Genomic DNA, 25,417 nt, shown 5'->3' with positions numbered 1-25,417 from the left:
GAGATTGACAGAAGTGGACATACCCAAAACATTTTTGGAAGTTGGCAGACCTGTTTTTAATCAGTTCACCAGAGATAGTAATTTACTCAATGGATAGAACAGCTATTGTAATAAGAAATATTATTTTAAGAAATACTTTGGTTTTTCTTGGTAGATAGTTGCTTTTAGGTAATAATAGTTGATAAATATTTTTCTTTGGTGGGAGGGTGAGTTTTCGTTCACAATTTTTTTATTGCATGCATTTTATTTCTAATTTACACATTAAACAAGTAAGTTCATTAATTTCAAAATGGCTGATTGATTTGTGGGCCACTCAAAGCATGAATCATTTTAGTATACTCTTTACCCAGTTGTATTTACATAAATGTGTATAGTATTTAGGTATGCTAATTTTTAATTTTGCTCTGTTTTTTAGATATTATGATCAGATCTGTTCTATTGAACCTAAGTTCCCATTTTCTGAAAATCAGGTAAGTCATTTATTTAATTTGTAAAGCTATATGACAGTGGCAAGTCACTCATTTCCTCCCACCTGTGGTATCATTTTATTAAAATAAATGGTGCCTCTTCCTGTCGTCAGGTTTTTAGGAGACTTTTTAGTACAAATTAGAAGCTTTTAGGCCTATCTGATACGAATCTGTGTCTTTTTGAAGAATGTCTCCTGGAATTCTATTCATGTCATTCCTCAGTAACCTCTGGGCTCACGTAGAGCATTGGTGTATTAGTGCATGCACACATACAAACACACTTTTTTTTTTTTTTTACTGCATTTTATATCGATAGGGCCTATTGCTTGATTAACCTATAGTGTTCTACCCTTTGGCTTTTACAGAATGAGAAGGAAACTGTAATTCAGGAAGTATGTTTCAGTTTATATACTTAAAAATTATTTTCACAAGTTACATACATTGCAAGTAGTATTGCAAATGCTGTTATGATTGGATGCTGTACTTTACATTTGAATATCTACTTTTTTTAAAAGACTGATGATTTCTTACAGTTTTATTTAGATTTGTTCAAAGTTTTTCATTTCTGTGACATTAACTATTTTCAAATAGTTAATGAAAAATACTTTAAGCATTCTTTTACTGAAGTTTTTATAGGTGAAATAGTATGTTGAGATTTACTTTAAAATATTCCAGAAAAGAAAGTATGTGTGTGTTTAGGGTGGGAGGTGAACCTTGAAGGGCAAAAGGCTAAAAACTGGTGATATGTATATGTGGGTTCATTATGTTATTTTCTCTAGTTTTGTGTATATTGAAAGTTTCTGTAGTATTAAAAAATTAGATTGCAACACATAATCTAAAAGAGGTTAAGTTAAGTCTTCATATGCAGAATATTTTGGAAGTGCAAGATTCAGTTTTTTTAAATTAAAACTTTCATTCATGTATAGCATACAGAAAACTGAACTCATGTATAACTTAAATCTCCGTAAAGTGAATATACCTATATAACCACTACCCAAATCAAGACATGAATGATCTTATCCCATCCACCAAGATAAGCATTCTCTTCCTTTTGTCTTCATGGAATAGTTTTTGTTTTACCTTCTGGGGAAACCTGTAGTATCTCCTTTGTTGTCTATGCTTTTCTTGGTTTATTTGACAATTAAGTTCCTATTCTGTTCAATCCATTGCGTGTTTGTAAAGATGAATAAGACCATGTTTTCTGAAGAAGAGAAAATATGTACAATTACCGAAGCAGAATGACCATTTGAAATAACTTAGTGCTAATATTTTACTTAAAAAAAAACAAAAAAGGAAAAGGAATTAGTTGGTTAGAGAAGAGAATGTTTTAGATAGGCTGAAGCTTTTGTGTTTTTCAGCATTGTGAAATTTTCTTTGAAAGAGACTATTTAATGAGATCCAAGAAGGCAACATAATTTTTTGTTTCCTCTCTATCAAGATCTGCTTGACATTTACCTGGAAGGATGCTTTTGATAAAGGCTCACTTTTTGGAGGATCTGTAAAGTTGGGTATGTAATTTTTTAAATAAAAATCTTAGGGAACTTGGTCTAAGCACTTTGTTTTAGGTTTTTAAAATTGCTCTTTAATGATTCTTTTGAAATAATTTTTTTACATTTTATTTTCTTTTTAACTTCAGTTTTTAATGCCATTTCCAAATATATGTAGAGAGCCTATGCCTTGCCAGGCACTGTCCTAGTTGTAAAAGTGAGTAAGACAGTTTTACTTAGGCTGGTTGGGAAGAAAGTTGATCATTGAACAGACAAACTTAGGGGAGTGTGGATGAGGAAGTTAATTCTGCCTGTGGAAAATAAGCAGTGTTTGAGTTAGCCTTGAAAGGATGAATTTGGTTTTTCCAGGTACAACTTTATAACCAAAGGTCAAAAGAGTGTGGCTTAGTGTGGCTTTTTTGATCTACTAGCTCTGCTCATAACCTCTCTGTGCTTTATTTTCTCTTCTGTATGAAGTGGAGAATAGTACTGTGAAGTACTGTTTATCTTTTTGGCTTTTTGTATGTATTAAATGAGTGAATATATGTAAAGTCCTTAGAACAGTGCTCAGTAAATATTAGCTGCAATGAATAATAATATTATATGTAACTGATTTGTTATATATGCTCCATATGTATTATAGAATATGTTATATACTGTTACATAGCAACATTATTCAGTTTAAATTATATATAGTGCATGATAATATAATATTAATTATTGTTAAGGCTTGAAACCATAGAGGTTGAATTGGTGATTATCGAGGGTGAAGACAGTGGAAAGTAGACTGTGAAGAGTTGTAAATAGTATATTCACGAAATTTGTACTCTTCCTGCTTACATATTAATAGCTAACATTTATTGAGTACATTAGTCCATCCAGGTACTGTGGAAGGGGCTTTACCCATACTGTATAATTGAATTCCCCAATAGCCTGATGAACAGAGGCACTTATAATGACAGTTGAGCAAACTGATGCAGAAAAATTAAGTAACTTTCTAAGGTAATATGGAAGGGATTTAAGGAAGCCAGATATGAATCCAGACAGCCTAACTCTTACAGACTAGGGAGAAACAGATCAGTTAGGAGACTTGCGAGAGTTATGGATGAAATTAGACAAGGAGCATATGTGGGCCAGAGGAGGAGGGGCGGGATTGAGAGACACAGCTTTTCTCTTCCCTCTGACTGATGGCAGACCCAGAGGCGGAACTGACTGGGCCTGCTGTCGGTCAGGGGGAAGAGAAGAGTTGAGGGTGAGCTCCAAGGTTTATAACTTGGTTTGACCTGTTGGATAGTTATTCCTGTCAATAGGCAGGTTGAGTTGTTTTCTGTATTATGTCTGGGTAGAAATTTTTCTTCGGCATTTGGAAATGATGGATTAAAAGCTCAAAAGAGGTAGACCATAGATTTGGGAACAGTTATCATTAAATGATAATAAATTTGTCCCTTCTGGTAGCGTAGAGATTGGGAAAAGTGTGAAACCCAGAGACAGAGATTACAGCATACAGGGGAGAGAGTGGAAGAGATTCCTGGGAACAAGGTTGAGAAAAAGCTTTCAGATTTCCGAGAAACCAGGGAAAATAGAGACATGGAATGAATGCCAGAAGAGTTTCAAATACCATGGAGTCCAGCAGTTCATGAACCTGCTGCACTTTAGAATTACCTGGGGAAATGTTAAAGATACAGATATATCTTAAAAGTAAAGTTGCAGAATGCCAGATGTGATAGGGAGAAACTTCAGAATGATGTGCTGGTATTAGTAGCTTTGAAAATATCTCCAGCTGACTGATGTTCATCCAGGTTGGAACATTATTGACAGAGTCATTGCGGCAGAGGTCCCTGGATTTGGCAATGAAAGAAGTTTTCCCTAGGGGCACGCCAAAGAAGCCAGATTGCGTCAGGGTAAGGAGTGGGCCAGAGTGATGGAATGGAAACAGCAAATGTGGGTAGTTTATTTTGGAAAACTTTAAGTAAAGGTTTGAGGGGAAAGGGTGCATTATGATGAGAGAGCGAGGCAAGGTCTAGAAAAGGGTTTTTAGTGCTGCTGTGATAAGCAAATTTGTAGGCTGAGAATAAGGAGCAGATGGCAGGAGAGTTAGATGATACTTAAGTGAGATAGCTTAAACAATGAAGCAAACCCTTAAAAAAATGGGAGGCAAAAAAAAAAAGCTTAAATAAAGCAGGAGGTAGTTTATCAATGCATTTCTGGTAGCAAGTATTGGGAAGTCAATGTCCTTTAGTAATGTCTTGCTTAAATAAGGCACGGGCTACTCATTCATTAGAATATTGTGTAATTTTAGAATACTAAGAATGATAATGTAAATAAATATTTGACATTTAAAGTTATCTTCTTGGAATATTGAACAAAAGGCCTCTTACAGGTCAGAGCTGCTGCATTAACTGACCAGCTCTGGGAGGTGTAGCATATTGGGTGATTTTTCATTTCTTTTGTAGTTTGTTAAAAACAGTTATTTAAATTTTAGAAAAACTATATAATTAAGCTATTTTCATTTTGAGAAGCTTACTATGAAAAAGAGGAGCTCAGGTAACAATAGGGAGGAGTTGAATATTAAGAAAAAAGCTTTTTGAAAGAATTAAATATTTTATTTCTTTAAAAAAATTTGATTTGAGGGGGAGAAGGAGAGGGAGAGAGGGAGAGAAACATTGATTTGTTGTACCACTTATTTACACATTAACTGGTTGCTACTTGTCTGTGCCCTGAGTGGAGATTGAACCTCTGCAACCTTTGGTGTATTGGGACAATGCTCTAGCAAACTGAGCTACCTGGCCAGGGCGAATGTTTATTTTTTTAAAAAACCTGATTTAAGTTTAGATCTGATAGAAGAGATCATACAGGAAAAATGACAAGATTTAATTGTATGAAAAAAGTTTTCACGTCTTTTCTACATGAGAAATGTCAAAATAAAAAGACAAGACTACAGCCTGGGTTGATAATGTTTACGGGAAATATTATAGACTGGGATCTGTATGTTGTATCTGAAAAGTTTACCCGTATCTGTTGCTTGGAATATAGTTCATTCATCCTGAAGTTCATTGACTTCTTGTTAATACAGTGGGACCAGTTGCTTCATATTGAGCCATGACTTTCTTGTATTGCCCTGTGTGGGTGTAGAAGTTGCTCCACCACCATATACATTGTGTGCTTTTATCATATTCTTGAGCTTTTTCCAAACTCTCAGTCTTACTATTTATTTCTCCGGATTCCCTTTCCCGAGAGTCTCACTCACTTATGGCGTCTTTTGTTTTCTTACTTGAATCTGAACTTGGTGCTCTCTAAAGCTGCTGCATAACTAGTTTCCCGTATTGTTACTGCTCCTGTAGTGAGAGCCATTGTTGGGTATTGTATCTTTTCTTTTGCTGGAATATATTCTCAGGTAACTTTCTGACAAAAGGTCAGAAGATCCCTCTGCGCACATGTCCTCCTGCCTCTCCAGTCGGAGCCACCGTCGGCCCTCAGCGCCCGACCGCCTCCGTTTGGTCCCTGCTTCCACCAGTGTTGCTTCCCGGGCTGTCTGTTGTCCACAGCGGGGCTGCATGAGTCTCTGTTCAGAACTCTGTTGGCTTCACTCAGTAAAAGATAAAAGCTCAACAGCATAAGTTGTCTCTCTTTTACCTCCTTGACATGATTTCCTACCGTTTTGTCCCCTGCTCTCTTTTTTTCCAGTTATACTGGCCTTAATTTATATTTGTTGAATTAATTAGGATTATGTCTCTTCAGAATTTGAAGGCATTGTTTCCTTCCCTCTTACTATCCAGTGTTACTGATGAAAAGTCTGATTTTTGATCTTTTGTACATGGCCTGTTTCTTTTTTCTTAAGAGGATTTTTGCGATTTTTTTTTTAATCCTTTTTGCTTGGAAATCTCAAAAGATCTAATTACTCTTATTTTGTTCCTTATATATGGCATTTATTGTTGCCCCTTTCATTTTGAAGACTCATATCTTCCTTTAGCCCTGGAAAATTTCCTTACATTTCTTTGATAGTTTCCTCTTTTTTTTTTTCCTCTCTTTGGAATGCTTATTAACTAGTTGGATGTTGGCTGTTGTGAGCTACTCATAACTCTTAACTTTTTCATTTCTTTGACTTTGTGGGCTGTCTAGATATTATTTTCTAGTATTTCAGTTGAAAAACTTTTAGCAGTCAAGTTTTTAATTTCTAGTAGCTTTTTCTTATTTAAGGATTTTCCTTTTTTAAGTAATATCATGTTCTTGCTTTATGTATATACTGTCTTTAACTTATTTTAAGGATGCTAATTAGGATCTTTGAGATTTTTTTTTTATTATTGGAATCATCTTTGTTTACTCTGGGCACAATTTTCCAGTTTACTTTGATCTTTATTTTCTTGCAGGGTTTCCTCACATCCTGGTCATTTCAGGTTTTTCATATGTTCAAGAAAGTATGTTAGGGTAACTGATGTGTAGACTGCTTCACTTTAGGGTAAGGAGGCTAGAACTGGCTGGGGGTTAGATTAAAATTGGCACTACTCTGTGACACAGAAAACTGTCGTGTTCTGATTCTTCTTGATGGTTTGTTGAGGTTTTTTTTTTGTTTTTGTTTTTTTGGTCAGGAGACTTATTATTTTGCTTGGTGCTCAATGCCTGGCACATTCCTTGAAATATCACTGTGATTGAATTCTTTTCTTATTATGGTTAAAAAAAACCCCTGATGAAATCAACCAATTTTAAATTCAGTAGTGTTAAGTAGATTCATATTCTTGTGAAACACATTTCTAGAACTTTTTGATTTTACAAAGCTAAACCTCTGTGCTGTTTAACAACAACTCTTCTTTTCACCTTTCCTCTCAGTTTCTGGTAATCACCATTCTGTTTCTGTTTTTATGAATTTGACTACTTTAGGTACCTCATATAAGTGGAACCATACAGTATTTGTCTTTTGTGTTCAGCAGTTTCACTTGGCATAATGTCTTCAAGGTTCATCCGTCCATGTGGTAGCATGTGACAGGACTTCCTCCCTTTTTAATGCTGAATATTCCATTGTATGTATATATCACTTGGGTTCCTTCTGTCTTTTGACTATTGTGAATAATACTGGTATTAACAAGTGCATGCAAATACTGCTTTGAGACCCTGCTTTCAGTTCTTTTGGGTAGATTCCTAGAAGTGGACTTGCTGGGTCGTATGGTAATTTTATTTCTAGTTTTTTGAGGAACTGCCATACTCTTTTCCATAGCAGCTAACCCACCAGCATTGTATAATTCCTGTTTCTTCGCATGCTTGCCAACAATGGTTATTTTCTCTGTGTGTGTGTGTGTGTGTGTGTGTGTGTGTGTGTATGTTTAAATAGCAGCTCTCTAAATGGATGTGAGGTGTGTAGATTCTTGACCAGAATTGTATTTTAAGTAAATAAACAAGTAATTTGCCAGCCTTCTGAGAGATGTATTGGCATAAGGGAGTGAGGCATAGAAGGCCATCTTGGAGGTTCTGGCATTGGCTTGTCTTTAGTAGTGAGGAATTGGTTTAAATATGGTGAGAAGATATAATTTTGAGAGAAGTGATGGGAGGAATAGAAATAATTTATTTGAATTTAAGTGAGAAATGATGCAAGAATGACTCTTCATTTTGAATCTGGCCAATAACAGTGTGGACGTAAAGGGAAGGAAAGAATAACATATTAATCTGTTGAATTTTAGATGATGGGACTATTGCTATGGAAATAAATGCCTGGCAGGGCAGCTAGAAATATGGGAACGTATTATGGGTAAGAAAATGGGTCTGGAAACTTGTTTTTGTGAGAGGCAATGGGATAGAGGTTATAGTATTTCTCCTTGAAACGTTAATTTTCTTTAGAAAAAATAATCTGATAAATTTTTTCTTCTCAATTTTTTACAGCTCTTGCAAGTTTAGGATATGAAAAGAGCTGTGTGTTGTTCAATTGTGCAGCCTTAGCTAGCCAGATTGCAGCAGAACAGAACCTGGATAATGATGAAGGATTGAAAATCGCTGCTAAGCATTACCAGGTATGCAGAACAGTGGCTACTACATAACGACTGACACTAAGTTGGATTAAATTGAAAATAATTTGCATTTAGGTTTATAGATGTTTCTCTACACAAAGATATTTTCTTGAAAAGTAATATACTTTTTAATGAGTTGATTTCTACTTTTGAGGCCCTTAGATAAACTAATTACCTATAAGCCAGCTCTGTTTTTCCTCACCATTGTATATCCAGCACCTAGCACAGTGCCTGGCACATAATAAAGGCTCAGTAAATGTTGGGAGAAATTATGGAGTGTGTGAGATGAAATCTTTGGTAAATCTCTTTTGAATAAATGACTTCTTTAAAAAATTAGTGCATTATTTTCATAAATATTTTTACTTAGAGTGAGATACGTAAAATTTCACCAGAGTCACAAAAATTAAGACCTCTTTGCAAGAAAAGTTTAACTCCGGCACTTGTGGAGAGGTCATATTTAAATGTGGTCAGATATGTAATGTATACTATCATTTACTAATATGGCATATGATTTTTGTGGCAGTTTATTATTCAGCTTTCATTTTTTGTTTCAATTTAAAGAACAAGTGATTATTGTTAAGTGATAACATCTATAATCATGTTTCTATATTTTATATTGCCTTATAATTTACAAAGTTTTTTCATATACATTTTTGACTCTCAGATACACCTTGTGGTGCATGTTATATAATGTCATTCTCATTTTATAGACAAGGAGACTAAAGGCCGAAGTGTTAATAAAGTGGTCCATTGGGGTTTCAGGTGCTCTGGTTTCCACATTTAATGGAATTCCAGATGGACCTTCCATTGTCTCCAAAGGCTCTGGAATCTGATTATTCCAGAGATGGAATCTGATTTTTCCCATTGTTGAAATTTAGGGGAGAGGTGAGGAATGCTATTTTAGGAAAGTGAGAGGAAAACATACTTTAAGCAAACAATGTACTACGTATTGTTGCTTGCTATACAGTCAGATGACACACACACACACACACACACACACACACCTTTTTTCTTTGAGACTATAAATGGCAAATATTTTAAAATGTGATGAAGTAAACTTCTATTTAGTTTTAACTGTAATTGTCAATTGGCATATGAGATCTTAGAGGGCATTCTGAGTCATGAGTGAGGACACATTATGCTCTGCGAGTCACCTCTGTGATTCACAGCAGGTTATCTATTGTGATAGAAAGAGAACTGGTGGTATTACAAGACATAGATTCTTGTCTAGGCTATTTGCCACCAAGAAACCTTGTGCTCCTGTGTAAGTTCCTTGAACGTCTTCAGGCCTCCACTTTCACATCTGTGATTGAGAGGCTGGATCCCTTGCTGCTTGTTGTTACAGTCTGTGATTCTGTTAGTTTACCAAGCAGGGTCAGCTGATCACTCCCTGAAGATACTCTAGTTTTATGATACTTCACAACTATGGAAAACATTATGTTCACTTTATACTTTTATTTTTATCCTCATCTGAGGATATTTTTTCATTGCTTTTAGAGAGAGAGGAAGGGAGAGGTAGAAGGTAGGGAATGAGAAAGAGAAACATCATTGTGAGAGAAACATTGATCGGTTGCCTTTGTACGCACCCCAACCAGGGATTAAATCCACAACCTAGATATGTGCCCTGATGGGGAAGTGAACCTGCAACCTTTCATTTTTTTAAGAGACAGCGCTCTAACCAACTGAGCCACACCAGCCAGGGCATCACATGTTCACTTCAAACAGTTAACTTTGTGTTAACTCTGCATAACTTATCTGTATAACCCACAACACCTTTTAAATACAGACTGACTGCTTTTTTTCTTTTCTCCCAGTGTCATTTGTTTCATGAAAGCCAAGTTATTTCAATGTTAATTTTAGAAAAATATAACTGGGAAGACAAATCGGATGGGTAGTGTTTCACCAAGGAGCTCTGAAAGTCAAATAGAAATCATTAGCAGTGGATGGTAATACTGTTCTTTGGAGAACTAGGTGTCTGTACTGTGGTATTGAGGTTTCCCCTAGTATGGTGTATTTAATTATTTGAGAGATGAATTTGTCTGGAATCAAACCAAGAGCATTTCAGTACTAAAAGCATTCTAATGTTTTATCCCTGCCTATTCATGTTAGTTTTGAGGACTTGTATCTAAAAATGAGCTTACTGTTTGTTTCATTAACATACTTTTTTTTGTCACAGCTGACTTTTAATCTGTGTTAAATTTCCAATTACTCTATAATGTTTTAGAACATTGTCTGTAGGTCAGATGTTTTAGATCTGTTTTTTTGCACTATGTAAAAATTTAAATATAATAACTGTTTAATTGTGTTAACAATTGGAATGATTTTGTGTGTAGTAGAAAATTGTCTTGCTGAGTTAATATAAATTCTAAAGAAATTCTTTTTTTCCACTCTAGTTTGCTAGTGGTGCCTTTTTACATATTAAAGAGACGGTTTTATCTGCCTTAAATCGAGAGCCTACTGTGGACATATCTCCAGATACTGTTGGGACCCTCAGTCTTGTTATGTTGGCACAGGCCCAAGAAGTATTTTTTTTAAAGGCCACAAGAGGTAATTTCAGTTTGCCCTCCATATTGTTGCATGTCAGAAAAAGTGATAGATTTTTAAAATAGAAGGTGATTGGAATATAACATCTTTGATGTAGAGTTTTTCTTTTTGAATTTGACATGCACATTATTGAAATTTTTCAGCTTTCCTTTTCTGAACTTAAGGTTGTACAAATGCACATTAAAGAATGTAAGCTGTGTTTGAAGTCTTTTATAAAATGGATACATAGCTATGTCCTAAAACACTGAACTCTGGAATAATATTTACATAGGTTTGTAATATGTGAAAAATGCATTTAATTAGCAAATATTCATTGGGTACTTTCTGTGTTCTAGGCTCCAGATAAATAGAATTAGGAGTCAGACAAGTTTTCCTACTTCTGGAAGTTGGTTTTTTAGTGTGGGAGAGGCAGTAAGCAAGAAGTTTAGCAGCTAAGGTAATTTTAGAGAGAGATTATTTCTAGAAAGAAAATAAGATGGATTATGTGACAATGGCTGGTGGACTAGTCTGGCTGTGGGGTAAAGGTATAGAGGGAGTCATGCTAGTTTTAGATTCATTAGTCAAGATGAGTATCTTGGAGGAGCTCTCATTTCATCCAGACCTAACTGACAAGATTGAGCCACCTAGGCAGAGTCTCTGGCTCTGAATGAAGAGTAAGATCAGTTCTTGTAAGGCATGTAAGTTAGTGTGACAGATTGGAATATGGGCTGAACATAGAAGTGCAGAGAAATTGAAAAAAAGGGAGCAGTCATCATGTGGAAGCAACATGAACTGGAATAATTGTTTTCTTTCAGAGTAACACTTATATTGAGATAGAATTCCTATACAATAAAATTCACCCTTTATAGTACACACTTCATTGTTTTAGTATATCCAGAGTTTTGTAACCATTACCACTCTCTTATTTTAGAACTTTATCATCACCCCAAAAAGAAACCTCATACCCACTGGCAGTCACTCTCTATTCCCTTTTTTCCCTAGCTTCTGGCAACACTAAACTAATTTTGGACTCTTTGTATTTGCCTGAGGAATAACTAAGTTTCATGCAGATGAATTGATTTCATTGATAAGGATTTTTTTAAGACATATGTATAATCATGATATATCAGGTTAATTATATTTATTTTAATTATAATGGTCAATTTACTATTTTATTTCAGACAAAATGAAAGATGCCATCATCGCCAAATTGGCTAATCAGGCTGCAGATTATTTTGGTGATGCTTTCAAGCAGTGTCAATATAAAGATATTTTCCCCAAGGTCAGTTATTATTTTTATATACACTTGATTATATTGCATGTGGAAATATTTGGATGTTTTTGTGCACAAGAAGTTGAAAATTATGTTTTATAAAAATTTTTGAAATTTTAGGAGAGGCATTTGAAGAATATATTTGTAGAAATTTCTTTTTATTTAAGATGCATGAAAATTTATTTTATATTTAGAGGATGCCTTTGCCTCTGCTCTTCACTAAACTTGTTTTTCCAAGCTAAATCTCTTTCTGGAAATTTTTGAGTATTTGTCTCTAGTAACTTTATCAACTCAAGGCATTGTGTAGTTCCGAATCATTGGCAGTTTGGTACAAGCATGAACACTTGAGCATGTTGATTAATCACACTTTTAATTATTGTCCTGTTTTCTTAAAGATGAGTCTTAAAGCGCCAGAACAGACTTAAAGGAAAAGGAAGCTTAACAAATTCATCCAATGCTTTGATTAGAATTAAGTTTTGTCAACAGGGATAGAAAATTGGGCTGCTATTGGACAGCTAAGGAAACAACCATCTTTAACCCACATATCACAGGAAGTATTAATTATTTTAATGTAAACTTTTCTGAAGTGGCATTTGAAATGACTAGTCAGTGATGTTTGTTTATAAATGACAAAGCAGATGATTAGACTGATAAGTACATTTAGAATGGTTAGAAAGGGAAACTTAGAGATTGAATGGAATGTAGTATAGTTCCGTTACTCTTTCAGAAGTGTTCAAGGAATTAGTTTCATTAGTATAATGGCATATGGTATTTGTCACACAGTCTTTTGTAGGGGAGTTTATTAAGTCATTCAGAATTTTTTTTAATTATGAAATTACAGACAATTTTGTGGTGGAGTAAAAAAATGTGTTAATGCATCAACAGAAATGTTAGTTTAGTCAGAAAATGTACAATGTGACGATTCCTGGAGATTTAATACACCTAGAGGTTAGTTGAAATTTGCCCAGGGCTCTTGGGTATTAATAGTGTTTACTCTTTAAAAGAGACTTGGGTTTTCCTCTCTGCTCTTTCATTGGAAAGACCTCATGGTCAGCTGCACAATGTACTACAGTTGTACATCCTGTTGGGCCATTAGTTCAGTCTTGTCGTGGAGAGAAGAATGTCACCTACAAAGACTTGGAAACCACCTCTGCAGCGTTCCTTGAAAATCTCCTGTATAAGTACCAAAGTTGCTCCAGCCTTAACTTGAGAGCTTGCATGAGTGCAGTTTGAGATTTAGGTGTCTTTTATTTTTGCCTTTTTGCTAATAAACCTCATAAGATATTTTCATATTTTAGTTATAAAACTGAAATTTCTGCAAGTAGTGATCCAGGAAGCTAGGATATTATTCACTGGGAGACATGAAAGCACACAGGTAGTAATTTAGTTTTTGATTCTCTCTCTCTCTTTTTTTTTTTTGGTCTGGACAGTTATTTCATAGTATATTTCTTGGGTTTTATATGGCATGTACTTCTTAAAAACAATAAGGTTGCAGGCTAGGATTTGACATTTGGAAGAGCCTCTACCCATATAACTGCTTTTTTGGTTCATGTTTTTGGATCTTTTAAAATTAATTTTGACTGGAATTTTTATCAAAACAGATTAGGGCAAAATAGCACTGAATCATATTAGTTAGTTATTTGGTGCATTTGTCTGTTTGCTATGTGTTTTTGAGTATATGACACTGAAATGTTAGTTTTTATATGATACTAAATTTTTGTGTGGCTAAAAATCATCTTTATTAAAAAGTCTCAGGATATGAATGTAAGAGGGACTTACTTTACTGTCTTTTGTCTTTTAAACATGTTGAAACAGTCAGCTATAGAGCAATTTCATTAGTGTATGTGAGTAATGGTTTCAGTTAACTTTAAGGGCTGGATAAGGGCTCATAAGAAAGCGTCTAAAGTCTTGTGCTTGGTATTCCTCAGTGTCCATTCTACTTCTCTTCCTAATGCATGCTTTCCTTTCTTCTTTGTAAACAAAATGTTGACTTCATGGCTTGATTAAAGAGAATTGTAAAAATTTTAATTGGCTTCACTTAAAAGTTTTTTTAAAAAACCTTTAATTTTAATTGGGAGAAAAAAATTTAAATTATTGAATTCCACCTGTGCAAAATCATGTGGTCTTCTCTGTTTACACTTAATCACTAACCTATCTCTAAACCATTAATGGGGTAATTCTAATTTCTGTCTTTTTTTCCTTTTCCTTCCTGCATCCCATGTTGTGTGTGGTGGTTTGTGTCATTGGACTCTCCCCTGGTCAGTATTTTTATTTCCAGGAGGTGTTCCCTATCTTGGCTGCCAAGCACTGTATCATGCAGGCCCATGCTGAGTACCATCAGTCTATCCTGGCAAAACAGCAGAAGAAATTTGGAGAAGAGATTGCAAGGCTACAGGTGGGTCTCTTAGAAATAAATACTAAGTAACTTGGATTTCCATTTTTTTTGTTCTTTGTGAGAATCCCAGGCTTGCTCATGAAAATCTTTCCCACTCATTGCCTCATCAGTGGAGACGAGTGATTGCTTTTATCTTTAGGTTTTATGCTTTTTAAGTTTCATATTTTATTTAAAAAATGTGTGCAAAATTTACATTCAGTTCTTTATTTACTCATTTTCATTTTAATATAAAGTATTCTAAATTAATTACCAGGCTCCAGGAAGAATGTTCAGTGCTGAATTTGTGGTTTAGCCTTGGTCTAAATTGGAGCATATAAGTCTAACTTGAGAAGGACAGTGGTAAAATATAGACATATCCGTAAACAGCAGAGTGAGTACCTTCTATGCAGTCGCATCTATACAGTGGGCATTGAGGCTGTCAGCAACTTGCTGTGACATCTGGTGCAACCTCACAGTGGGGTAGGGGCTGTTTATGAGTTGTTAATATTTTTGAGTATTGGTAAGCGAGGGATAGGAAGAGGACTGTTAAGAAAATTTTAATATGGCTTGGATATTAGAAGATACTGTGCGAGTATCATTTAGGAAGTTCACATTAATTAGTCTTTTCATGAGAAAAGAAACCCAAGTCTTGGAAAAGTAAAACGTATGCTGGTATTATACCCCAGACTGATAGAATCAGAGAAAAGCATATTTTTTTTTACAGTACCCAGATTATCAAACAAATCTCTTTGTCCAGGAATTCACTTTGATCACAGTAACTTATATTCTTAAATGAAAATGCTTCAAAGAAAGAGGTTTCTGTGGGGAAGGTTTTTTTAGGCTAGCATATATAAAGTATCAGAAGTTCAGATTCGTTATTTTCTGATTATTCTGGGACTACTAGATTCAAGCAGGCCCTTATTTAGTCTGTATAATATAATCAGTCAGAGAAGAGCTCCTTTTGAAATTTTAATGTTATTTTAAAAATCCACTCCGGAAAAAGGAAACTACTTCAGACTCCCACATTGAAAGGCGAGGATTTTTTTTTTTTTTCAATTATAGACACATAAGGGTTTGTATAGGTCAGAAGTTAATATAGAACATAACCACATACTGAGTTATATCTTGGAGGGCTGTTCCTTTATGCAGTAGGCATGAAATATATTTTTACTTGACTTAGAAATTATTAGAAATAGGCAAACAGACTAAAAAGATGACCAACAAATCATATTCTTTGTAGCCTCTCCCTCAATAGTGAAGAATACCCCATGAATCTGATAGGAATCATTCAGTGATCAAACCATTAAACCAGCTTTCCAATCATTGCTGTCAGCAGTGGGAAAAAAACTTATGAGCAAACTGGAAACAAAAACAATCGGAGTCAGGAAAATCAAAACAATAGGTAAGATAGCAGCAAAGATAAAATTGCTGCTTGGGATTCACTTCTGGAGCCAAGAAAAATTGTACCTGGTCTTAATATGGCTCCTGAATTACGCTAGTAGGACAGTGCAGTTTACCTAGCTCCAGAAGGTGGGTCCACTTCATCTTGGTGGAATTGCTAATGCTGCCAATGTACCATTTTCAGAAAGACCTAAAAATATTTAGATATAGAAATGTGATTCATGCATACAGAATGAATACATTTCTGACTTATGTAACTCATTAATGATGGGCCTTGTAAGGTAGTAAAACTGATTTTGTGAAAGTATTGTTTCCTTAGTTATGATAGTAGCTTGTAGGATTTAAAGAATTGTTTTTTTTTAAAAAAGATTTTATTTTTAGAGAGAGGGGAAGGAAGGGAGAAGGAGAGGGAGAGAACGTTGATGTGAGAGAGGAACATCTATTGGTTGTCTCTTGTACGCGCCCTAGCGGGGGACCAAACCTGCAACCCTGGCGTGCGCCCTGACTGGAAATGGAACTGGAGACCTTCTGCTTTGTGGGACGATGTTCAGCTAACAGCCACACCGGTCAGGGATAAAGAAATTGTTCTTATTAGGACATACATGCTGAGGTATTTAGGGATGCAGGGTCATGTGTGAACTCAATACTTTAAAGCAGTTCCGTGGGGTGGGGGGCGGGTAGCCAAAATAAAAAACATGTATGTGTATATATGGGAAAGAGAGAAAGAAAACAAATATGGCAAAATGGCAACAATTGTTGAACCTAGGTAGAGGGTCTGTTTTTGTTAATTTTTCTGTGGGCTTGAAAATTTTCAAAATAAAAATTGGTTAACATAGGTATTATATAAAGGTATACATTCACTCTACCTTTTTCTTCTATCTTGTTTCTTCCATCCTTTTTTCCCACTGCACCATAGGTAATTTGTATTAGTTTCTTATTTAATCCTTTCAAAGTTGTTTTTCTTTGAAATATAAGCAAATACATACAATGTACATTCTTAACTCTCTTATATGAGGGAAGTATGTTGTGCTTCTTGCTTTTGTCATAATGATTTATCCTGAAGATCTCTTCATTTTAATATAGCAATAGGGAGACTTTCTCATCTTCCTGCCTCCTTCCCTCCCTCCCAGCCTTCTTTTTTCTTCATCTGAGGGTATGTCTTTATTGATTTTAGAGAGAGAAGAAGGGGCGGAGAGAGAGAGAAACATTGATGTGAGAGAGCAACATTGATTGGATGTCTCCTGTATACACCCTGACCTGGGGATTGAACCTGCAACCTAGGCATGTGCCCTGACCGGGAACTGCACCACAACTTTTGATGTGGATGATGCTCCAACCAGTTGAGCCACCTGGCCAGGGCTCTAATTTTTTTTTAGAGTTGCATTGTACTTCATTGTATAAACCAGTTGCTGGATACTTACATTGTGTTTCCAAGATTCACTGCTGCAAACAGTATGCAGTGAATAATTATGTATACTTGGCATTTTGTATCTTAGCAGGTATCTCAGCTTGGGCTTTGATAACAAAACAACAGATATTTGTTTTTTTCACAATTCTGGAAGGTCGAAGGCTGAGAATCAGGGTGTCAGCGTGGTCGGGTTCTGCTGAGAGCTCTCTCTTGGCTGCATCTTCATGTGGTGGGGAGAACGACAGCAAGTCCTCTGGTGTCCGTTCTTACAAGGGCCTATTCTCCTGACTGCGTCCAAATATAATCTCTCTCAGGCCGTATCTCCAGGTACCATCACTTTGGGCGTTAAAGTGTCAACATTTCAATTTTGGGGAGGACACAATTCAGTCTGTAGCAGCAGGTATATCTTAAATTCCTAGAAATAGGATTGCTGACATCAAAGTGTAAATTATATCTGTAATATATTATATATTATACTTGGATCTTTGATCCATTTGGCGTTTATCCTGATATGTGATATGAAAGTATGGATCTAATTTTTGTTTTTCCAAAAGGCTACCTAGTTGCCCCCAAGCCATTCATTACGGTTTTCTTCACTCTGCTGATTTGAGAGTCTGACTTTATCACATTCTAAATGTATTTTACATATATATATCTATCTATCTCGAGGTCCATTTCTGAACTTTTTGTTCTATTTCTTTGGCCTGTTTATCTTTTCATGTTTCAATTCCGTACCGCTTAAGTCAGACACTTTAGAATGTTTTAATGCTTGATAGGTATTGTCATCATTTTCAAATTTTCCTGATTGTTCTTGCTTGTTTATGCTTTTAGATGAATTTTATTTTAATAAACTATTATGGAAAATTTTAAACATATCTATATAAGTATGAATTCCCAAATACCCATTACCCAGCTTAAATTATTATCAATATTTTGCTATTTGTTTTTCATCTATTTCTTCTTCCCTTCTTATGTTTTTAGAGTATGTTGCAGCTATTGCATATCATTTCATCCTTAAGTATGTGAGGATGTGTCTCTAAGAGACAAGGATTAAAGAAGTTTGAAACCATAGTGTCATCACATCTAGCAAAATTAATAGTTAATACAAATTAATAAGTACTAGTAACTTAATATTCAGACTTAGTTTAGTTTTTCCTTATTATTCCTAAAGTGCCTTTTTACAGTTTGTTCAAATCAAGATTTCTACAAGATCCTCACATTTCATTTGGTTGATATATCTCATACATTTTTAATTCTCAGTGGCTTCCCCTTCCCAACTGGCTTGCTGAATTTTCCTCACTTTTTCTTGTTTTGTGTTTCTTACAATGATTTATTTCTCTGAGGTCTATTATTCCTATTTTGTTCCTTGTATAAATATTTCAGTCTTTCTTTTCTTAAATGATTTCATATTTTACTTTCTTTGCTGAGTTCAGTCAATTTTTGTTGCACGTTCTTTCGCTGTCTGGTTATCACCCACTGTTATGTGGGCTATTTGGTCCTCGGTTCACATTTTGTGGGGTTTTTGGTACTGTGATTGTGTGCTTAGGTTTTTAAGTTTATTTAGTTTTTTTTCCCCCTCCACATGCTATTTTCATCTGTTTCGTGGTCACATTTTTTTGGTGAATTTTCATTATCTACTGGAAAGTTATATTGCTCATTTTCATCCTTTTCCTTATGGTTTCTCTGTGTTGAGGCAGATGGGATGCCTTTACAATTACTTGTCTTTGAATGAGATTGATTTTAGTAGAGAAGTAGCAAGAGGTTTTTGAGTGGGGGCATGGGTCGAGCAGCTTTCCAAGTGGTTTCTTCCTCCGCTTCACTTCTTAAAGCCTACCCTGGTTTAGGAAGGATTCCGGTTCCCTACCTGTATTTCCCTGAATTCCTCACAACCTTTGCTTGGATCTTTGATGCACTTGGAGTTTGTACGTTGAGAAGATGATGCCTTTAGAGTTTGTATTTTGCAACCCTTATCTGAATGCTCCCTCACTTCTTTTTTCCCCTCTTTTCAGTCCTTCTCTTTTCTGCTTCCCCCAGCATCCCTGCCCTTGTAATTAATTTGCCTCTTGCTCTCAGCAGCTTCCTCTTGGGATGAGGCCCCTCAGCAGTCCATTTTTTCTGTGACCCCTTGGTGGCTCAACATAGGGGCCATTTGCCTTTGCCTTTGTCATCAGCTGGCAGTTGCTACTTCATTCCATTTCATAGCTTTCACTTCCCTCTCTGGGTGGGGCACTTAGCAGCCTCCTTTTTCTCCTGACATGCTTAGCATATATTATGGTCCTAGTACTAATTTTGCTATTTGAAGGAGTGTTTGATCACATTTAAAAATCATATTTGACTAACATATTTTAAAAAGTGTTTTAAATTTGTGATTTTTCAATTTCCTAGTTTACACTGAAGATGTAGCTTTTGTTTTGTTTATACTTATTCCTCTCTCATAGTTTGATATTGACCTTGCATATATGGATATTTTGTTCTTGTATTACCAGTAACAGTGGATTTATTTCTTTTGTTATCTCTTCAAATTGTTGGTTGTTTATCTGTATTGCACTGTTGGTTTTATATCTAAACTACCTTTCTCATTTCTTAGGATAGTTTAGTTGATTCTCTTAGGCTTTCCAGGTATACAGATACATCACTTTCTATTTTATTAAATATATTTTAATAAATATTAAATACTAAATTATATTTTTTGCTCTTTCCTAAATGTAGTAACTGATTTCATTCATTCTTTTGTCTAGTTTTCACATGTTCTTTGGCTATGATGAGACTGGTGATCTTTGTTTTATTTTGACTCTAGGGATGTTTCTTATATTTTTCTGTTAAGCATGGTATCAGCTTTGGGGTTTAAGATTTTATCACGTTAAGGAACTAGATTATCTTTTTTTGTTTTATGAGTAAGGATTTAAAAAAAATCAAGAATGAATATTGAATTTTATCATTTTTAAAATTGATTTCTTTTGGAGTGGGGAGAGAGAAACAGCGATTTGTTGTCCCACTTATTTATGTAGGTATTAGCTGATTCTTGTAGGTGCCTTGACTGGGGCTCAAATACACAACCTTGGCATATCTGGATGGTGCTCTAACCAACTGAGCTATCTGGCCAGGCTCACATGTTTTTCAGTATCCATAGAGATAATTTGATTTTTTAAAGAACTCAAATCTATTAGTTGAAGAATTACATAAGTAGATTTGTTAATGCCACATTAAACCATTCTTGTATTTCTGTAATTTTGGTATTTGCTTTGTCTCCTCATGTGATCACTTTGTATAGATGTTCTCTAAATGCCTGAGAATGTTACATATTCTCCAGTGGTGGAATTCAGGGTTTTCCGTGTCTGATGAATTAAACTCATTAATTATCTTCTTCAAGTCTGCAATCTTAAAAATTTTGTTTACTTGGTCCAGACATCACTGAGACAAGAGTGTTAAAATCTTCCACTCTGATGATGGGTAGGTGTATCAATTTCTTAGTTTAGAGACTATTGACTATTAAATGCTAAATTTAAGAAGTTTTATATCTTTCTGGCAAATTGGCACATGTTAAACATTATGTACTGAATATATTTCAAATAATGCTTTTGACTTTATTGTCTATTTTATGTGATGTTGTTATACCTGATACCACCTAAGTAATATAATTTGGGCTCTAATTTTATGTGAGGCATATACTTATCTTATGCTCATCTTATGAATTATAATAGCAGACCTGTTTGTAAAAAAATTTTCTATTGATGTTGAGAAAATTTGTTTCTTTGTTGATTTCTATGTTGTCAGGTACTGTTTTTCTGGTTCACTCTTTTCACTGTGGCTGTAGTCCTTTGAAGTTCCTACCTTCATATGAGGTGGTAAGGGGGGTGTTTCTGTTCTCTGTCTTACATAGTTTTTAGACCCCATCTCAGGTCTCTATGAAGATTTTTAATTCATTTTAATTGAAAGTCGTTTAGGTTACCAAAACACTGGACATTCAGCCTTCCTCAGTGTCAATTTATACTTCTTGACCCATGGGTTTCTTTTATTTTCTTGGGAATTCGCACATGTGTTTAAAGGGATGTCTACTATGTATTGTTCTTCATTTTTGGGGTAGTTCGTGATGGGATAATTGCTAGGTTATTCTGTTGACCACATTGCCCTAAATGCAAATCCTCAAATTAGAGATTTTGTTTATTTATTTATTTTACAAAAAGCAATACTTGGTTGAGAAAAAGAAATATTATTTTTTTCAACATTTTCTTTTTAGCATGCAGCAGAATTGATTAAAACAGTGGCAGCTCGCTATGATGAATATGTCAATGTGAAGGATTTTTCTGACAAAATCAGCCGTGCCCTTACTGCAGCAAAGAAGGATAATGACTTCATATATCATGACCGAGTTCCAGACCTCAAAGATCTAGACCCTATTGGCAAAGCCACACTTGTGAAATCTACCCCAATCAATGTACCCATTAGCCAGAAATTCACTGGTATGTCAAGCATTCAGATGCAGTTTATCTTACTGATCTTTTCTCCAGTTTAACCTATTCTTTTTGTAGCCCCAAATCACATAATGCAATTGTATGCTTTGAATATAATTTGTATTCATATTGTTCAAAATGAATATGAGAATAAAAATTGTTATATCTACAGTGAAATTTTAAGATGGAAAGTAAGTGGCAATAAAGTAAGTGTATAGTAGAGTATATAACAGTCAGAAAACTTGAACTGCTTTTGAGTAATGATAAAGATTTTAAGCAGTTGTCATTTTGTTAACATTTGTTATATTTAAGATTCTCCCATTAAAAGTAAACATTCATAAATATGACTTGAAACATGTTTCATCAAGTTCTGGAATCATGATTGTATCAGATAAATACATGCTATAATATCCTTGGATATTGTAGATACATGCAATGTATGGTAGCCTGTAGCTGAGATCCCAAAGATAATTAATAATCTTAAGTTATTGGGAAAGGGTGATTGTGTGCCAGGGACTCTTTTAAGCACTTTACAAATGTTAGCTCATTTATTTTTCGCATCAACCCCATCAGCTAGGTACTGTTACTATCCTCACATGACTAATGAGGATACTGATGCACAGTGGTTAAGTAATTTACCTGCCCAATGTCTCATAGTTAGGAAGCTGAAACCATGGCACCGTAGCCCAAAACAAATAAACAGTGTTTTCTTATGTTTAATTTCTTCTTCACCAAAGATTCCTTAAACTCAGTGACAGACACATCTAAAAGGTAAGACATTTAAGTTCAGAGAAGACGCTTGCATTGTCATTGTCCATGAGTGCAGTGATCTAAAATTCTCTTCATCATTGTACTACTTTCCATAGTGATTTAGTTTGACCTTTAAATATTTATAGACTCTTTATATGAATATTGGAAAGGAAATATAAACAGTCACTTAATAATTTGCATTTTTGTCTCAAAATTTTGTTGAACTTTCCATGCCTAATTGCAGATCTCTTTGAGAAGATGGTCCCTGTGTCGGTGCAGCAGTCTTTGGCTGCCTATAATCAGCGGAAAGCTGATTTAGTGAACAGGTTAATTGCTCAAATGAGAGAAGCTACCACTTTGGCAAATGGGTAGGTAGAGCTTACCTTTCATAAGTTTGTCTCTCAAGTTCTAATGTTTTATGGTTGATTTTTCTTTAAATAGTTTCTGAACATTTTCCTTTCTGAGCTTGGAAATGAATGTTAAAGCTGTGTGAAATAGCAAATATCAACATGCACACACATACATGCATATCTTGGGGACACTATAGTTATTAAGCCCTACCAAATACAGTAGGGAGAAATTTAATTACTGAAACCAAGCGACGCTATTTGATCACTAATTTGTATATTAGAACATATTTATTTGAGGGAAACGGGAAGTAGAAATAAATTAAGATACACGATACATTCAGTATTCTGAATCTGTTTTGTGTCTGGTGGATTCATGGGTTTTAAAAAATCTTAAGTATAATTTTCATAGAGTAAAATACACACATTTTAAATGTGTAGTTCAGTTCCATTGCTAAATGTGAATGCCCTTGTCACCACTACCACAACCACTGCCTCAATCAGGACAGACTGCCTTTCCATCCTCCTAAAATACCCCCTCGTGCCCGTTTCCCTTCAGTTTCTCCTCCCCTGGCCCGCAGCCACTACTGATCTACAGGGTGATGGTCCTGTCATTATAGGTTAGTTTTTTTTATACAATTTAATATAAGTGTAATCACTATAACATGTGCAGTATGTATATTGTACATTGTACAGTACAGTATTGTTACAGTGTGCAATATTTGCTATATGTATAGGTACCTACAGTATATACTCAGTATGTTGGGTGTCTTGCACTTAGCATAATGTTTTTGAGATTCATATAAACTGTGGGTATCAGTTTGATCCTTTATATTTCTGAGCAGTATTTTATGGTTAAATACCAGTGTGTTTATTCTTTCACTTGTTGGTAGACATTTCAGAATGTTGATGCTGTGAACATTCATGTACAAGTTTTTGTGTTGACATGTTTTATTTCTCTTGGGTAAATAACTAGGATTAGAATTGCTGAGTAGTATGTTTAGTGTATGTTTAACATCATATGAAAAGGACAGATTGTTTTCCAAAGTGGTCGTTCCAGTTTATAGTCCTGCCTGCACTGTTTGAGAAATGTAGTTTTAGCCCTTAGTATTGTCAGTCTTTTTTTTTTTTTTTTTTCATACTGAGTCTTTTTAATTTTAGCCATTTTAGGGTATGTACTAGTTTCTCATTGTGGTTTAATTTGCATTCCCTTGATTATAGTAAAGATGTTGAGCAACTCTTCATGTGATTATTTGCCATTCATGTATCTGTTGTGAAGTGTCTGTTGAAATTTTTGGCTAATTTTTTAAAACTGAGTTTTTCTTCTTATTAATGTTTGAAGAACTCTACATGTTTTAGAGGCAAACCCTTTGTCAGATAATATGTAATTGAGAATATTTTCCCCTAGTCTGGTTTACTTTTTCATGTTTTTTAATTTTGATGAATGCATGGATTTTGACCTCATTTTTCTTTTTCTAGCAAGAAAGCAACATAAGGTTGACATTCCCTTTATTATATAAATGAATGAAATAATATATATAAATGAAAAAATAGAATAATTGTTACTGTGCACAAGCTGAGAACAGATGATTCTGTAGTTCTTACATCAACCATGTTCTCTTGAAATTTTGCCTAGATGATACAAAATTATAACTTTTATGTATTTTAATTGTCAGTGACAGTATAACAAGTATAATAAAAAGATTGCAGTTTTTAAGATAGACTTTTTGACTTTTGATAAACTGAAAGAAGTTAAGTTTGAACTGTCAGCCAAAGGTATTTATTATATTTTAATGTGTATTTCTAACTTTTTGGCTTTTTATTCTGAGCTTTGAGCTTGAATAACTTAAATTTTTAATGTTTTTGTTATAATTTTATCAATCACTGATTTTCTGTTTTTCCCTTTCTTTTTGCTTTATATTTCTATCGATTGGGCTTATCTACTTTTGGGGTGGTAACTCTGTTACTGTTGATTTGGATATAGATTAATGTTTTAAATGTGGTTTAGACCTATATTTAACATAGTATTTTATTTTTTCAGGGTGTTAGCCTCCCTTAATCTTCCAGCAGCAATTGAAGATGTATCTGGAGATACGGTACCTCAGTCTATACTGACTAAGTCTGCGTCTGTGATCGGACAGGGGGGCATCCAGACTGTAGATAAGTTGATCAAAGAGCTACCTGAACTACTACAGAGAAATAGAGAGATCCTAGATGAGGTATGTTTTAAGAGATTTCCTTTTCAAATAAAGACAGTTTGACTTCTTGGAGTCTAGCAGGGATTTATTAGTACTGGAGCCTTCCTCCTATTGGATTTCACAGGGTAGTACTCATCATCTTGGTGAATTGCTGTGGCCCAGAGCCTGACCTTCAACATCAAGCATTTTGATTGAGTGAGAATAGATTCATACATGTCCATAAGGGTATGTAAATGGACATTAATTAAACTCATATGACCATTGTGTAATATACTACTACTATATAATATAAGGTACTGTCATACAAATTGTTCAAAGTCTTCATAATTAATTACTGTCTTATATTAAAGATTGGATTTCTTGGTGAACATGGAATCAAACAAAGGAGGTTAGGCCAGTCACATGTTTTATAAGCCCGCTAAATCCATCTTCCAGTAGAGAGGGTATTTTATCAATAGGAATAGAACACTAAATTTTTTTGGCTAAAGTCAACTGTTCACCAGTGTTATTTTCCTAATTGATACATATCTTTCTTCAGCTATAAATATATTCAAGCAAAAGTCAGTTTAGGAGTCGTGGCTCTCTTAGGTGACTTTTGCTTTCATTCCTCATGTTCTGATTTTTCAGTTAACTTTCAGAAGCTACTGTATTTACATCATTTCCAAGTACTTTGGGGCAAGGGTAGAGCACTTAAGAACTTATGATGATGTGAACCTTGGGGATGAGAATATTGACCTCCCAGGGT

The 25,417-nt window shown here is 34.7% G+C and overlaps 1 protein-coding gene across 2 annotated transcripts in view; it reads left to right on the top strand.

Annotated features, from left to right (window-relative positions):
* The window catches only part of PDCD6IP (programmed cell death 6 interacting protein), a 53,985-nt gene that overhangs the window by 7,726 nt on the left and 20,842 nt on the right, over positions 1 to 25,417 (top strand). The window contains exons 2-10 of one of the 2 annotated variants that reach the window (XM_054595478.1): positions 416 to 470; positions 1,906 to 1,975; positions 7,823 to 7,950; positions 10,341 to 10,494; positions 11,652 to 11,752; positions 14,022 to 14,138; positions 21,164 to 21,386; positions 22,372 to 22,495; positions 24,516 to 24,693. In XM_054595478.1, the coding sequence (XP_054451453.1) occupies positions 416 to 470; positions 1,906 to 1,975; positions 7,823 to 7,950; positions 10,341 to 10,494; positions 11,652 to 11,752; positions 14,022 to 14,138; positions 21,164 to 21,386; positions 22,372 to 22,495; positions 24,516 to 24,693 (1,150 nt within the window). Of the gene's footprint in view, positions 1 to 415; positions 471 to 1,905; positions 1,976 to 7,822; positions 7,951 to 10,340; positions 10,495 to 11,651; positions 11,753 to 14,006; positions 14,139 to 21,163; positions 21,387 to 22,371; positions 22,496 to 24,515; positions 24,694 to 25,417 lie in introns of both variants that reach the window. The other variant, XM_054595477.1, reaches the window with a different exon arrangement.

The sequence above is a fragment of the Pteronotus mesoamericanus genome, unplaced genomic scaffold (genome assembly GCF_021234165.1).
Source record: "Pteronotus mesoamericanus isolate MK-2021 breed Mesoamerican mustached bat unplaced genomic scaffold, CSHL_Meso_final scaffold_54, whole genome shotgun sequence".
NCBI lineage: Eukaryota > Metazoa > Chordata > Mammalia > Chiroptera > Mormoopidae > Pteronotus > Pteronotus mesoamericanus.
Note: the sequence above shows the minus strand (reverse complement) of the source record. Positions and strands in the feature narration are given on the sequence as shown.